At 54.4% G+C, this 14,406-nt stretch overlaps 4 protein-coding genes across 4 annotated transcripts; 3 read left to right on the forward strand and 1 right to left on the reverse strand.

Annotated features, from left to right (window-relative positions):
• The first annotated feature begins 1,183 nt into the window (after window positions 1-1,183).
• On the forward strand, window positions 1,184-4,674 carry B0H65DRAFT_71030 (uncharacterized protein). Its single transcript, XM_062831308.1, has 3 exons — window positions 1,184-1,796; window positions 1,853-3,478; window positions 3,533-4,674. Exons 1-3 carry the CDS (start codon window positions 1,484-1,486, stop codon window positions 4,438-4,440), a joined length of 2,847 nt encoding a protein of 948 aa, XP_062687585.1. The 5' UTR covers window positions 1,184-1,483; the 3' UTR covers window positions 4,441-4,674.
• Window positions 4,675-4,794: 120 nt separating this feature from the next.
• B0H65DRAFT_439357 (uncharacterized protein) lies at window positions 4,795-7,198 on the reverse strand (the record flags this gene model as incomplete). The annotated part of the gene is made up of 2 exons (XM_062825411.1): window positions 4,795-6,864; window positions 7,178-7,198. 2 exons carry the CDS (start codon window positions 7,196-7,198, stop codon window positions 4,795-4,797), a joined length of 2,091 nt encoding a protein of 696 aa, XP_062687586.1.
• A 430-nt stretch (window positions 7,199-7,628) lies between these two features.
• On the forward strand, window positions 7,629-11,240 carry B0H65DRAFT_71129 (uncharacterized protein). The gene has a single exon (XM_062831311.1). It carries the CDS (start codon window positions 7,891-7,893, stop codon window positions 11,182-11,184), a length of 3,294 nt encoding a protein of 1,097 aa, XP_062687587.1. The 5' UTR covers window positions 7,629-7,890; the 3' UTR covers window positions 11,185-11,240.
• A 1,087-nt stretch (window positions 11,241-12,327) lies between these two features.
• On the forward strand, window positions 12,328-14,389 carry B0H65DRAFT_454324 (P-loop containing nucleoside triphosphate hydrolase protein). The gene has a single exon (XM_062826189.1). The coding sequence runs from the start codon at window positions 12,392-12,394 to the stop codon at window positions 14,219-14,221; it is 1,830 nt and encodes a 609-aa protein (XP_062687588.1). The 5' UTR covers window positions 12,328-12,391; the 3' UTR covers window positions 14,222-14,389.
• The last annotated feature ends 17 nt before the right edge of the window (window positions 14,390-14,406 follow it).

Genomic DNA, 14,406 nt, shown 5'->3' on the forward strand with positions numbered 1-14,406 from the left:
TAAATGACGGATTGGACGGATCGGGCAGTCCGTTTGTTCTAACTCTTGTCCCTTGCTGCTCCGTCTGGCTTCCATGTCTGTCAGTCTGGGCTGTTGACCCGAGTGGGTGTTTGGCATCTGAAAAGGAAAAAGAAGAAAAACAGATTACACGAGTGGGCGAGGCGTTTTGACCACCATTACGGACTCGGCACTCGTTCGCTGAGAGGCCGTCGTTCGGTTCGGTTGATTTGTTCCATTCGTTCGCTTGATTCGTTCCGAGAGATTCGATTCGAGAATTTCGATTTCGAATAGGGGACGGAAAGGTGTGAGGTGTGGGAGGCAACTCGCCTCAAGGAGGCCCGGAGTGTCATGTCGTCTTGTCTGAAGTACACCATCAAACCTCAAACTCCCACTCCCACGCGCTAGTGTATTCAAAGCTGGGAGCATATCGTCACTTGGGAAAAAGCTTGAAAGGTTGTTTCACATACCCGCTGGGGTGAACCCTTCTTTTCTTGCCGCGTTCCGTCTTGTCTTCCGTCTGGTCGCCCGGTCTTGTCGAGAGATCATCGGGAATCTGCGACTTTCCCTTTTTCACCACTTCTCCACCACTTCTCATCATCTCCAATCTTTTTTCACGCCTCTTTTTCAACTTTTCAAACATCCAGCTGGCCTGTGCATTTTCTTTTCCGAAGCAGCACAGCGCAGGTCGCTTTCCCTTCTTCTTTTTCGATTCACTCCCTAACAGAAGTTTTATCCATGACGACTTTGACAACATCCTGAAAAAGACAACGTCGATCATCATATGACTTGGATAGATCCGATTTCTTGGCTGCTGGAGACCTGGACCGTGAGCACCTGGATGACCTGGACGCTGGACAAGGACAATAATACCTGTTGTTCTCATTCTTCGCGCCCATCCTTCTCTCACTTCTGTGCTCTGCTCGCTCTCCTTCTTTGAGCACACAGGGGCCTCCCCTTTGAGGATCCTTTTGTTCTTTCACTTCTCCTTCCAGGTTGATCCTCGGCTTTTCATTGTTTGGTCTTTACATCACGTCAATCGTCGTCGCTTAGGGGTTCAACAACAAGAACTTTGCCTTTGTTTGTCAATCGCTCACTTCAACCAATCACCACTCAACATACACCATTCATTGTTCAACTACCGCGACATCTGATCGATACATCGACAAATCGAAAATCATTATCCAACTTTCCGAGAACCGGCTTCGAGGATACCACGCACAGAACAGCAATCTTTCGACGGCACATCTTTCGACGGCACACATGAACTAAGAGGTTTCGAAACGATACCACAATAGAAACAACTTTCGACCATTTCGCAGCACATATTTCTTATCTACAACATCATTGACGACACAGAATAGAAGGAGAGAAGGAAGAAGGAATTTACATACGAGTGGGGAGACTGAAGGAACTGAACTGGACATTATTATTCGAACCGGACATAACGACCATTCATTCATCATCAACACATACAACAAACACCATGATCCGCAGGAAGCGGACCGCCCTTGGGGCCCTCTTCGCCGGGCTCATCATGGCACAGGGAGTGATGGGCGACGACATCCTCAAGACGGTCGGCTTCGACACATGCGAGCAGGACGCCCAGGTTTCGGTACAAAGGGCTGATGTCACCTACAACAACGCCGACAAGACGGTTACTTTCGACGTGGCGGGAACGAGCAATCAAGTACAGAATGTCACGGCTCATCTATCAGTGACGGCATACGGCGCGAATATCTATGAGAACACGTTCAACCCTTGCGATGCGGGTACTTTTGTGAAGCAGCTATGCCCTGGTATGTGCAAGTTCTGGATCAAGGGTTATTGTAGGTGACATGCTGACCATCGATAGTCCCCGCGGGTACCTTTTCCGCCAAAGGAACCCAGCAAATTCCTGCAGAGGTTGCCAACATGATACCGTCGATAGCGTTCCAGATCCCCGATATTGCCGCCTTCGCCAAGCTCGAGCTGCTATCGAAAGACTCTGGAAAAAACGTCGCCTGCATCCAGTCCGAAGTAACAAACGGCAAGACCGCCAGCGTCCCCGCCGTCTCCTATATCGCCGCCGGTGTGGCCGGTGTCGCCCTGATCTTGACCGGTATCTCGGCCGCTGGAGCTGCCGTTGCCGGAGGTAGTGCTGCCGCAGGCTCAGCAGGAGGAGCTGCCAGCAGTGCCGGCGTGGGCACCATCAGCCCCAGCTTCACCGAAGTCTTTGGCCATTTCCAGGGTATGGCCATGAACGGCATGCTATCCGTCAACTACCCTCCTGTCTACCGCAACTTCGCCAAGAACTTTGGCTTCTCTACGGGAATCATTCCTTGGGCGGCCATGCAGACCTCCATCGACGACTTCCGCGGCAAGACGGGCGGAAACCTCACCCAGAACAGCTTCACCTTTCTCCGGGAGAACGCCACGCTTGTCTTTCCCGACAACACCACCACCACGCTCCACGAGAACAAGGGTCTCATGCCCGTCAAGCGCGCCATCACCGAGTTCATCCGCCTCGCCGCTCGCGAGATCGAGACCAGTGTTAATCTCACTGATCCCAGCGCAGCTAGCGAGTCCGGAAACGCAACCACGCCCGTCGACAACCCCGACAGCTTCCGCGTCGCCGTCAAGGGCATCCAAGGCTATATCCAACAACTCTCCATCCCCTCCGCCAACATGTTCATGACGATCCTGCTCATCGTAGCCATCATCATCGCCGCCATCGTCGTCGGCATCCTGCTGGTGAAAGTCGCCCTCGAGTTCTGGGCACTCTTCGGCTCCTTCCCCGCCAAGCTCGCCGGTTTTCGCAAGCACTACTGGATCTCCATCGCGCGCGCCGTCACCTCGCTCATCATGCTTTTGTACGGCGTCTGGGTTTTGTACTGCGTCTTCCAGTTCACGCAGGGCGACTCCTGGGCGGCCAAGACCCTCGCTGGACTTACCTTGGCGTTGTTCACCGGTGTTTTGGCCTTCTTCAGCTGGAAGATTTGGAGTACCGCGCGGATGCTCAAGAAACGCGAGGGCGATGTGGGAGGGCTCTACAATGATAAGACCATCTGGGTCCGGTACTCGCTTTTCTACGAGAGTTATAGGAAGGATTACTGGTGGATTTTCGTGCCGACCATTCTTTACATGTTCAGCAAGTCGGTGGTTCTCGCCGCGGCGGACGGGTCAGGTATGGTTCAGACGATCGCTCAGCTCTCTATCGAAGGACTGATGCTCATGTTGCTGATCTGGAGCCGGCCGTACGAGAGGAGGAGTGGAAACGTGATCAATATCATGATTCAGACGGTCAGGGTCCTGTCGGTGGTGTGCATCTTGGTGTTTGTCGAGGAGTTTGGCATTGCGCAGACGACGCAGACGGTTACGGGCGTCGTGCTCATTGCGGTGCAGAGCTCGCTGACGGGCATTCTGGCGATTTTGATTGTCTGGAATGCGGTTAATGCTTGTTGCAAGGCGAATCCGCATCGGAAGAAGAGGAAGGAGATGGGTATGTTTCCCCTTTATCCCCCTTATTTGAATACTTGAATACTAACAGCAACAGAAAAACTCCAATCCCGCGACACCCTCACCCCCCTCGACGCCCGCAACTCCCTCCTCCTCAGCCATACCAAGACCACCGACACAACCTCCACCTTCTCGACCCTCGACAAGCCCATCCACGACGAAGAAAAAGCCATCCTCGCCTCCCGCGACTCGATCCCTCCTCTTCCCGACCTCAGCCTCGTTCCCGGCCCCAACCAACGCACCTCCACCGCTACCACCACTGCCGGCCCTGGACCCGACCTCGGCGGTCCTAACGGTAGCAAGCTCGGCAGAATCCAATCCGGCTACACCATGTCCGTCTACTCCGATTACCAACGCACTACCACGCCTTTTCAGTACGACGCTGCCGCCGCGCCGCCGATGCCTCAGCAACCTGCTCAAGCTCAGCAGTTGCACGGCAGGAAGGGAAGCCGCGAGCAACTCACCGCTAGCCCCGCGCCCATGGGTGTTATGAACCCGCCTATGAACCCGATGACTAGACAGCCAACGATGCCCAACGTTGGAGCAGCTGGTGCTGGATATCGCGGCATGCCCGCCACGGGTCAGGGTCAGGGTCCGAGGTCTGCTAGGTCCGGCTCAGCTCCTGGTCCTGCGCCGGGACAGGGAGGTGGATATCAAATGCGTTTCCAACCGCAACGGCCACCGAGGTATGGAGCTGGTAGTCAGAGTGCCGGAAGTGCGGTGGGCGGTTATAGCCAGCAGCAGCAGCAGCAGCAGCAGCAGCAGCAGAGGCAGCAGAGGCAGGGGAGTTTGAGTAGCCAAGGCGGTTACTACGGTCAACAACAACAACAGCAGCAGGGAGGACCGGTTTATAGACCTCAGGGGCAGCAGAGAGGTCCCGGACCGCAGTATAGGCCGCAGTGGTGGACTGGTTCAGAGCTTCAGCAGCAGCAGCAGCAGGGGTAGTTCCGGTAGTAGTAGACCCGGGGAGTAAGGAGAGATTGAGGGGATGAGGAGAGAAAGAGTGTAGGATAAGAAAGAGGGAAGATTGAAGATTTAATGATGATGGAAAGCGGCATAGGAAATTTCTGTTAAATTGTGTTCAGCATTCAGATTCAGATACCACGTACCTTAAACTAAAGCAAGGAATTTGTACTTTGTGTGAATACTTGGCTAACTTTATTCAGATATTTTGAACACATATGATAAATGTTAGTATTAAAGGCAAAGCTCTAGAATGGTACTTGACTTCCCTTCTCCTTTGGGAGAAGAATAATGCTGAGACAACTAACCTTCAAATCTGTGCTATTTACACCCCTATCATTTTCCATGCTCAAATATCTTCTTCTTAGGATCCTTTTCCATCTCCTTAACTGACACGTCAATATCCTTAAACCCCTCCTCCCCCTTCTTCATCTCCTCCGACATCTGTTCCACCCCGACCTTATCCTCCGTCAGCTCCTTCACCTTTTGCTCCTTCTCATAAATCTCCTTCTCCTTCTCCTTATACTCGGCGCTGTCCTTGGCTATATCACCAAGCTGCTGCTTCATACCCTGCACCACCGAGTCCATTGCGTCCGCCGCCTGCGTAAGCGCCTTCACCTTATTCTCCAGCGTCACCGGCGTCGGCACCGCAATCTTCATGGTCTCGTACACAGTCAAAGACGTAATCTTTTCCACGTACGCCTGCGGCGCCAACAGCGGCAAGCAAATCGTCTCCCGTGCCGCGCTCAGCACCGCCTTCTCAAGCAGCAGATCGGGAATATCGCTCCACTGTGCGTCCGACTTCAGAACGTCCCGCACCTGGGCTTCCAAGTCTGGCGTGACCTCTGTGAGCAGGTAGTCGTCGACTACGCTCGTCCAGGCCGTGTCCCGGCGCATGTTCTCAATCATCTTCGCGCTACTCGCTGGCCTCTGCTCCAACAGCGTCGTGAGTATGGGTCTGTTGATGTGCTCCGTCACGTCTTCGCGGATCTTGGCCACCATAGTGCTGTCCATGAGCTGTTCAGCGGGATTCCGCGCCGCGTTGAGGGCCGCGGACCCGAGAGCGGGCGGCACGGAGATAGCACCGAAGTGCATTAGCAGGAACGGGTCTGCGGGGGCTCGGTGCACGAAGAAGCCCTGTGGTTGTTTCTCGACCCTGAGGTTCATTTCGCTGAAGACGGATTCTGGGGTATCCGGCTTGAGGCTCAGCAGCTTGTCGGCCACCGGGCCGTCTGCCCTTGCGTCAAGGATGATGCAGTGAGTTCGCTCAATGTTCAGGTTTGTTCCTAGGTGCTTGCGGATCGTCGCCGGGATAAATGCTACGCCGTCCATTCCCGCGAAGACATATCTGCTGCGGGCAATCTTGCTGACACGGGGGTCTCCCGCAGCGTGTCGATCGGCAATATATTTCTCGAGCGGGATGCCTGCTGCTTCCGCCTCGATGGAGAGCTGGACGGTCTTCCATGTGGTCGTCATTAGCCGCTTGCCGAGAACATTGTTTGCCCAGTCCATGATGAAGGTAAGCTTATGCTTTCCGAGCAACGTGTTGGAAAAGATGACGACATCAGGGTGGGCGGGGTCGTACGCGGCTTCCCACAGGTTGACGCCGTCAAGCGCATGCTGGTCGGTCGTGGCCACCACCATCGTGTACACTTTTCGGCCGTGGATCTCTCGCGCCACCACACCCTGTATCCTCACCGCGTTGGTTGCCCCTAACAGGGCGCCGCACTTGGCCAGACTGCCGCCTTCAGCGAAGTACTTGTCGGTGGCGGCTTTGATCTCGGCTTCCTTGCCGATGATGAACTTGTGCTTCTCATCCTCCTGCATAACTTTGTCCATCCATTGCGGCTCGATAACTAGAGCACCTTGCGGGAAGGACTGGAGCATGTGTCGCAATATGGCTTCGGACTCGAAGAACTTGGCCGCTCCGGGAACCGAGACTTGTCCGGCGAAGAAGCCTCGATGGCCGTCTATCGGACCTGAGCTGCTGTATTCAAAAACATACTGGACGCGGAACTCAAGTGGTGTCTCATCATACTGGCCAAACTTCCTCTCCCAGAAGTCATCCAAGGCGGCATTGACTGCCTCTCCCGTGGGCTCATCGTTGATCTTTTGTGCAATCGTCTTGGCATCAGTTCCGAGGCTATTGAAGGCGTCTTGCCAGTGCCATCTTGGATCCAGTGCCCCTAGCTTCGGGATAAGGGGAGGAAGAAGAGAGTCCGCTTTGTCCAAGGCATGTTCGTAATCAAGCTTCTGAATGAGTGGCAATGTAGCGGGGCGATCTGGCGCGGCGTCTAGGATAACGCGGATGCCAATCTTGGCGAGCTTATCTGGCTTGGACATGGTGAAGGGAGTAGCAGAAGCTGAGGACGTGTTTGTAAGTGCTGTATCGACTTCTGAAGTTGACTTTGATAATGGGCTTGGTCTTCAATGTCTGTTACCGGCACAACCGCGCGTTGGATTCAGTTACTCCTACTTATGTAGCAGACATCCTATCTTCCCTTTGGCGGCCTCCGCCATGAAATGAACAGACCGCTCTGATGATGTGGATGATGGAGCATTCCGCTTTCCTTCGGTTTGCTGTCAGGAAACATCCAAAGGTCGTGTGTGTGTGGGAGAATTTGAGACTATTGGATCTATCCACTCGATAATGGTCAGAACTCTCGTCTTGGTTTAGCTTAGTAACATAATATCAGCTGGGCTGTAAGATAGGACATACCGCTGTGACGACTTCGCCCATTTTTACTGCAACATCATCAAACGATATGCTCCAGCCCCGGGGACGTCCTCGATAGTATCGTATAGACCGAGTTCCAGACCCAAGCTATGCAGCACCGGAGTTGACCGGCGCTACGGTTCAGCTTGCGACCTGGCTTGGTGGCGTCCGATTCAGTCATGCGCTAAGTGATGGTATTGATACCTGTATATACCTGTAATCGTTGCCAGATAGGCGAAAGGTACAAGCCCATACGTATAGGCTTGTAAATACTACAAGAAGTATCGATAGACCGGATGCCGAATTGGGTTTGGATGGCCTATCACAAATATCACATACCTAGAGATAGAGCTACCTTTAGCTCGGACGCCTTGAGGTAGTTACCTGGCACATCCACGATGTTGACTTGTCACGTACAAGCCTCCAAGTTAGTTCACTTTGGTGTTACTCTCAAAATGGATTGAGAAAGTCCGGAACAGTGAAGGAGCACGGGTTCCGAACAAGGCCGTTCATGTGTTGCTCGCTTGCCGTGTAAGTGGAAACGGAGCCGTTGTTGCGGAGCATCTGGTGCTATTAAGATCAACCGTGCCGGCTTTGATATAATCATCTCGGTTGTTCTCATATATGTACTCTCTCAAGACTTTTGCTCGAGAGCGCTTCAGTACCTTTAGCTTACCTATCCAAGACATTCACCAAGTCTTTCTTGCGGAACAACAATGGCGGGCGACAAGAAAACAGATCTCGACATATCCGACACGTCGCTCTACCGCTGCGTCGTCGACAAAGCGACCGACACAACTCGCATTTTGGTCGCTTACCGGTCTATCACCTTGCTTCCCTCCCACCTTTCCGGTGCTGGCATAATCCCACCGGAGGGCTCAGTACGTCTGCCGCTCCCGGTCAGCGGCACATACGCAACCAAACACATCCGTCTCCATGTCGAGAACCTCTACCTCGTGGCAGGGAGCACCTTCGAGTTCCCTGGAAAGACAGTCATCATCACCGCCAACCGGGTGGTACTGTTTTCGTCAACCGGTGTGACGCAGGGCGGCGACAGTGTTGTTTTTGACTGCACGGGCGCCAGCGGAGTGACTGTTACGGCCGTTGGTACTCCTGGCAACAATGGAGAAAATGGCAAAGAAACCCACAGGTATGAGATGACGTCCATCATGTCGGGCGAAACGGAAACGATCTTTAGACCTAGCGCAGCACCCACGGACGGCGGCAACGGGAACAGCGGCGGCGACTGTGGGAGCAGTGGCCAGCCCGCAGGGACACTTGTTCTCAACGCTAGGTCCATCACACAACTCCCGGACGACAAGGATCCCAATCGCCGCTTGGACATCGTGATCAAGTGTGCTGGAGGGTCTGGCGGGCGAGGTGGTAATGGAGGGGCCGGCGGAAACGGCGGCAACGGAGCTGTAGTTCCGTCGGAGGAAGCCTTGAAGCATTATGGTTCAGGTGTAAGTGCGGAAAAAGGCGAAAGTGTTAACGGCGCCAAGGGCGGTAATGGAGCAACCGGCGGGAAAGGAGCAGATGGTGGCGCTGGAGGTCTCATTCTCAGCCTCGTTGGACCATCGCGAGGACAACTGGAGGATGCTAATTCCGGAGCCTCACTTGTCAAAAAGGATACCAGTGGGGGTAAAGGAGGTGAGGGCGGTAACGGGGGCGCAAGAGGAAGTGGTGGAAGTGGCGGCAAAGTCAGAAACAAGGAAGACGGCACCAGAGGCAATGATGGCCAGGAAGGCCAGCACGGAGCCAACGGGAAGCCAGGGGCGGACGGGCATGTTATCGGTCAGGTCGCCGGTGACAAAGGCGCTGAGCTCCTTCAGTACGAAAAGGCCTTGGCTGAAGAGTGCCGGGCCGAAACCATGGACGTGGTCCAACTGACCATGGCGATGGAGCGCCTCATGTTCGAGTACTCTATTCTCCTCAGTGGGTATGCCGTCACTCCCGACAACCCCGAAGACACCGCATCGCTGGAACCGTTGAAGAAGGCATTTCAAGAGACCTTTGACTGGTTGATGTGCTGCTTCGATGATATTCTCAGCCTATCGAACCAGGGCTCTTCATATTCATTGCCTGACCCCCATGGATCAGCGCCATACGCATCCAGTACGGCATATCAGGACCTCCTAGCTTACCAGAAAAAGGGCTGGCAAAACTCCACGGATGTCCGATCCGGATTCCTGCAAGTCTTTGTGGCCTTTTGTTCTCGTTGCTCGACTCCTCAAGAGCGGGATCTCTATGGCCAGGACGTCAAGTTCATCTCGCGACCAAACATCCACCTCACCACGGTGGACGAGGCACTCAAAGCCCTCGAATCCATTGAGGGATCTTACCAGCAGTGCCTGAACGAACTTGGGAAAGTGATTGGCGAAAAGGAGGTCAAAAGCCGATCAGAAGCCCAACTCAACAATGCCGTGAGCGATGCTGAGAAGAATATCGGCGCCCTTCAGAAGTCCACAGCCAGCGGATACGAAGCCGTTAAATCCACCCGCGATGCCGTCCAGGAAGCTCGCAAGGCTCTGCAACAGTCCATTGAGAAGCTGTGGGATGCACACAAATGGGACATTCCATCTGACCTGAGCTCTGTATTGGAAGCCCTCGGCACGGTCTGCCTCTTCGCTCACCCAGGCGTCGGGACCGCTTTCAAGGTCGGCGGTGCCCTAACCATCGGTCTTGGTCTGCACAAACTGGGTTCCAGCGTATCTACATCGCAAGGAACTGTTTCCAAGGATGCGTTGCACGGCAAAGTGTTGGCGGTAGAGAACACCCTTGTCTCAACAGCCCTCAAGGAAGACATTACCCAGAAGACCGCATCGTTGCAGCAGCTCTCCGGCATTGATAAAGAGTACGTCAACTCGGTCATGGTAAATCGCAAGAACTTTGAGGAGCTGGTCAACACCTACTTCGTGGACGCTTCTCAGCATGGTGTCACACCGGAGGAGGTGAAACAAGCCCGCAAAGACTTTGACGCCTACGTCGAAGCGGTGCAGCAATTCCACGCAGCCGTCACGTCGTATAACGACACATTCACCTCGCTCGCGCAGGCAGCAGCCACCAAAGCACAAGCCGAGCATGGGAAAGCGAAGCTGCAAGTCACCAACTTCTCTGACGACATTCCCGCGCTCGATCTCTTGACCACACTGTACAGCTCTCTCCATCACGCTGCCAAGCTCGAGACTCTGCGCATTCTTTTCGACGCCTCCAGGGCAGCAAGCTGCGTTTTCTTGCGCCGATGCGATCTCCTCCGCCAGCTGCTCCCTCTCGGAAGCTGGTCCAACGTCAGTGCCCGCCTCTTGCGTGACGTAACCGTCCCGGCCTTGTACCGCCAAGTGGCAGACTACAAGAGTTCCTTCAACTCCAAGCCACCTGTGCACATTGACGGCAAAACCATTTCAATCACCATCTCGGGTCCGCACAAAAACCTCGTCGAGCGATTCCGTGACAGCAGGCGTCTGAGCTTGTTTCTGGACGACGCCTCCGCCACCGGCGCCTATGACTTCGACATCAACTGGTACGATATCCGCCTAGAAGACCTCCAGGTGTACTTCCACGGAGCAAAAAACACCCGGGCACAACCGAACGTAGACACCCGGATTATCGACGTGGAGGTGCAGCTCGGCGGAGTCTTCTTCGTGCACGATGAGAAATTCCGGCAATACACATTTGAAGTGCCGTCAACGGACGTAACGTTCGAGTACAAGTATGGCGATGAGGCGGGCAGGGAGAAGCTGGAGCCCAAGTCGAAGGGCGGCATCAACAGCGCGTTGACCCAGTTCAGCTTTGCGCTGGGGCAGGTCCATGACGTGAGTTTGGATTTTGCGACGCCGGTGAGAAGTCCGTATATGCATTATGTGTTCACCGTCGGGGACCATGTCGAGGTCAAGGACGTGGATGAGATCGAGATCAAGATGAACTTGAGGGTGAGGACGGGTCAGAGGCCGAAGGGATTCAAGGTTGGGTCGGTGGTTGTCACGCCGTCGGCGTTTTCTGTGCTTGGTTGACCATCGCGTTTGGATTTTGAATAGGCGAATGGTCGTAAGAATAAACCGAACACGGACAGTCCAATATCCCTCGTTGTGGTGGGGAAACGCCGTTATAAAACTATAATAGGGATCACAGAAGTTTAGAAACACATAGGCCGGAGTCTATCAGGGGTTCTTCCATCCAGGAATGCCTCGAGGTTGGGTTCAAAGGAATAGTAAAGACGTTTGGATACGTATACCCAAGGTGTGATAATCGTCGATGTTTACAGTTGAGGTTGGCCGCTGCCCCAGTGACAGTAACAATTCAAGTCCCCACCAACTGCCAAGCGACCGTCAGCCAGCTGCAAGCTGACCCGTCGGGACCCACCCTTCACTTCCATCACACATTTCATCCAATCACATCCCGCCAGCCGTTTTTCTTTTGCACGCCCATACATCTCCCAGCGACCAACATATCCACCCCGGTCCTCTCACTCAACCTTCCCAACTTTCACCACACTCACACCTCATCATCCAAGCGCCGCCTCAACCCGCCAAGATGTCACGCAAAAGAAAGGCCGAAAACGGCGGCGAAGTCCTCAAAATCGGCAACAAAACCATCTCCCTCGAAGGCTACCTCACCAAGAAACCAAAAACCACCAGCACCCCTTCAACTTCCACATCCGACAACAACACACCACAACCAAGCGACAATGTCAACAACAACTCTTCAGACCCCTCAACCTTCCAACCCTCCCGCCCCCTCACCGGAGACCCTTCTCTTTTCCCCACCCGCCGCGCCCTCCCGCTCTACCTCTACCAAGACCGTATCCGCTCCATTCTCTCGAAGAAGGACGTCCTGGTGCTAGTAGGTGAGACCGGTTCGGGTAAATCCACCCAGGTCCCGCAGTTTTTGTACCAGGAGCGATGGTGTCAGCGACGGAGGGTCAAGGTCAAGACGAAGGTGTTGGATAAGGATGGAAATGAGGTTCTTGAGGAGGGGGGCAAAGTAAAGACGAGGGAGGAAACTGTTAATGTCGGTGGAGTAATCGCCATTACCCAGCCGAGAAGGGTGGCTGCTACGACGCTGGCGGGACGTGTGGCGAGGGAGTGTGGGACGCCGTTGGATACGAGTGGAAACGGTGGGAGGTTTAAGGGACGGGGGCCGAAAGGGAAGGATGGGAAGGGGCCAAAGGGTGGGAAGGAGGGAGAAGAGTGGGATGAGGAGAAGGATGTCGTTGAGGAGATGGGGAAGAATGGGGGTGATGAGGAGGTGATTGAGGAGAATGGGAACGAAAGAAAGGACAAGAAAGACCAGGAGAAGGGCTTGGTTGGTTACTCGGTCCGTTTCGATCATCGGGTGCCGCCGGGGACGAAGATCAAGTACGTTACGGAGGGTATGTTGCTGCAGGAATTGCTGAGGGACCCGCATCTACGACAATATTCCGCCATCATCGTGGACGAAATCCACGAGCGCAGTGTGGATGTCGATTTGCTTTCGGGCTTCCTCAAGCAGATTGTTACGGGCGACAAGGCCGGCCGTGGAGGAATCCCGCTCAAGGTGGTGGTCATGAGTGCTACAGCACAGGTGGAGAGGATCAAGAAGTTCTTTTCTAGTGACGACAGTCTTAAGAAGGGGACATCAGGGGAGGAGGTGGAATACCTTCAGATCGAGGGTAGACAGTTTCCTGTCGAAGTCGTTCACGAACCGAAGCCCGTGCCCGACATCCAAGAAGCACTCGTCAAAACCGTCTTCAAGATTCACACACAGGAACCGCTTTCCGACAAACACGGCAAAAAGGACATCTTGTGCTTTTTGACAGGCCAGGAGGAAATCGAGGCTGCCCAGAGACTCATCGAAGAATTCGCCGAAACCCTCGACCCCAAGGTACCCAAAGTTAAAGTCTTCCCCCTTTTCGGCCAGCTCTCCATGGAAGCCCAACACGAAGCCTTCCAGCCCATAAAGCACCCCTTCACGCGCAAAATCGTGCTCGCCACCAACATCGCCGAAACCTCCGTCACCGTCCCCGGAGTGCGCTACGTCGTCGACTGCGGCAAAGCCAAAGTCAAACAATACCGTCCCCGCCTCGGCATGGAATCCCTCCTAGCCAAACCCATCTCCAAATCCTCCGCCATCCAGCGAACCGGTCGTGCCGGCCGTGAAGGGCCTGGTAAATGCTTCCGCCTCTACACAGCCGAGACGTTCAACACCCTGCAGAAGACGGACCTCCCCGAGATTTTGCGGACGGACGTCCTAGGCGCAGTCCTGACGATGAAAGCCCGCGGCATTGACGACGTCCTCTCCTTCCCTTTGATGGACCGTCCCGAAATCGAAGCAGTCGAGAACGCCCTCGTGCACTTGCACGTCCTAGGCGCGCTAGGTGACGACGGACGCATCACAGAAATGGGCCGCAAGATGGTTCTTTTCCCCGTCACCGCGCCCTACGCTCGCGTGCTTTTGGCGGCTGCCGACCCCCGCTATGACTGCCTGCTCGAAGCGATCGACATCATCTCATGCATCACCGCAGGCGACGACATCTTCATGCAAGTCCGCTCAGAAGAAGACAAAGAATCCGTCGACGTCTACCGCAAGGAACTCCAGCGTCGCGAGGGAGATCTAATCACCTACCTCAACACCATGCAACGCTTCGTCTCCACGCCCTCCTCCGACCGCGCAACATTCTGCAAGCAGAGGCGCATCAACGTGCGGAATATGCGGCAGGCACTGAATATCCGGAAACAACTCCGTTCTTTGAGCGTCAAGACCAAGATGCTTGAGGAACCTCCGGCGCCAGATTCGGAGGTTACTTACCAACCTGTCTCCCCCGAGACAGCAGAGAGGATATTGAAGGCCTTTCTAAAGGGGTTTGCGATGAAGACGGCTGTCTTGGCGCCCGATTCGAGTTATGTCACGGCCCATGGGAAACATGTGGTGGCTATTCATCCGAGTAGTAGTCTGCATGGCGTCAAGAGGGAGGCGATCATGTTTTTGGAGCATGTGTATACGCAGAAGAATTATGCGAAGAAGGTGTCGGCGATTCAGGCGGGGTGGATTGCTGAGGCTTTGGCTGCTTGAGTTGGGTCCAGGGGAGGGAAACGAAGGGTGATGGTTGTGCATTGGTAGAGAAGAGAAAGGTGTAGGGAGATATAGAATACGGATACCCTAGACTAGGTGTTTAATGAGTGGCTTCAAGTTTCAACAATCTGCCCGGCTCTGTTGTCGGTTTTCTGAACGTGAGGTTTGTTTACATCGTGATATCA

Source organism: Neurospora tetraspora (assembly GCF_033439725.1).
Source record: "Neurospora tetraspora strain CBS 560.94 chromosome Unknown B0H65scaffold_1, whole genome shotgun sequence".
Lineage (NCBI taxonomy): Eukaryota > Fungi > Ascomycota > Sordariomycetes > Sordariales > Sordariaceae > Neurospora > Neurospora tetraspora.

Bases quoted from the DNA above. Each gene is read 5' to 3' on its own strand.
- B0H65DRAFT_71129 (XM_062831311.1), top strand. From the start codon at position 7,891: ATGGCGGGCGACAAGAAAACAGATCTCGACATATCCGACACGTCGCTC.
- B0H65DRAFT_454324 (XM_062826189.1), top strand. From the start codon at position 12,392: ATGGGGAAGAATGGGGGTGATGAGGAGGTGATTGAGGAGAATGGGAAC.
- B0H65DRAFT_71030 (XM_062831308.1), top strand. From the start codon at position 1,484: ATGATCCGCAGGAAGCGGACCGCCCTTGGGGCCCTCTTCGCCGGGCTC. The intron at 1,797-1,852 runs GTATGTGCAAGT...GACCATCGATAG, and splicing joins TGTGAAGCAGCTATGCCCTG to TCCCCGCGGGTACCTTTTCC. The intron at 3,479-3,532 runs GTATGTTTCCCC...TAACAGCAACAG, and splicing joins GAAGAAGAGGAAGGAGATGG to AAAAACTCCAATCCCGCGAC.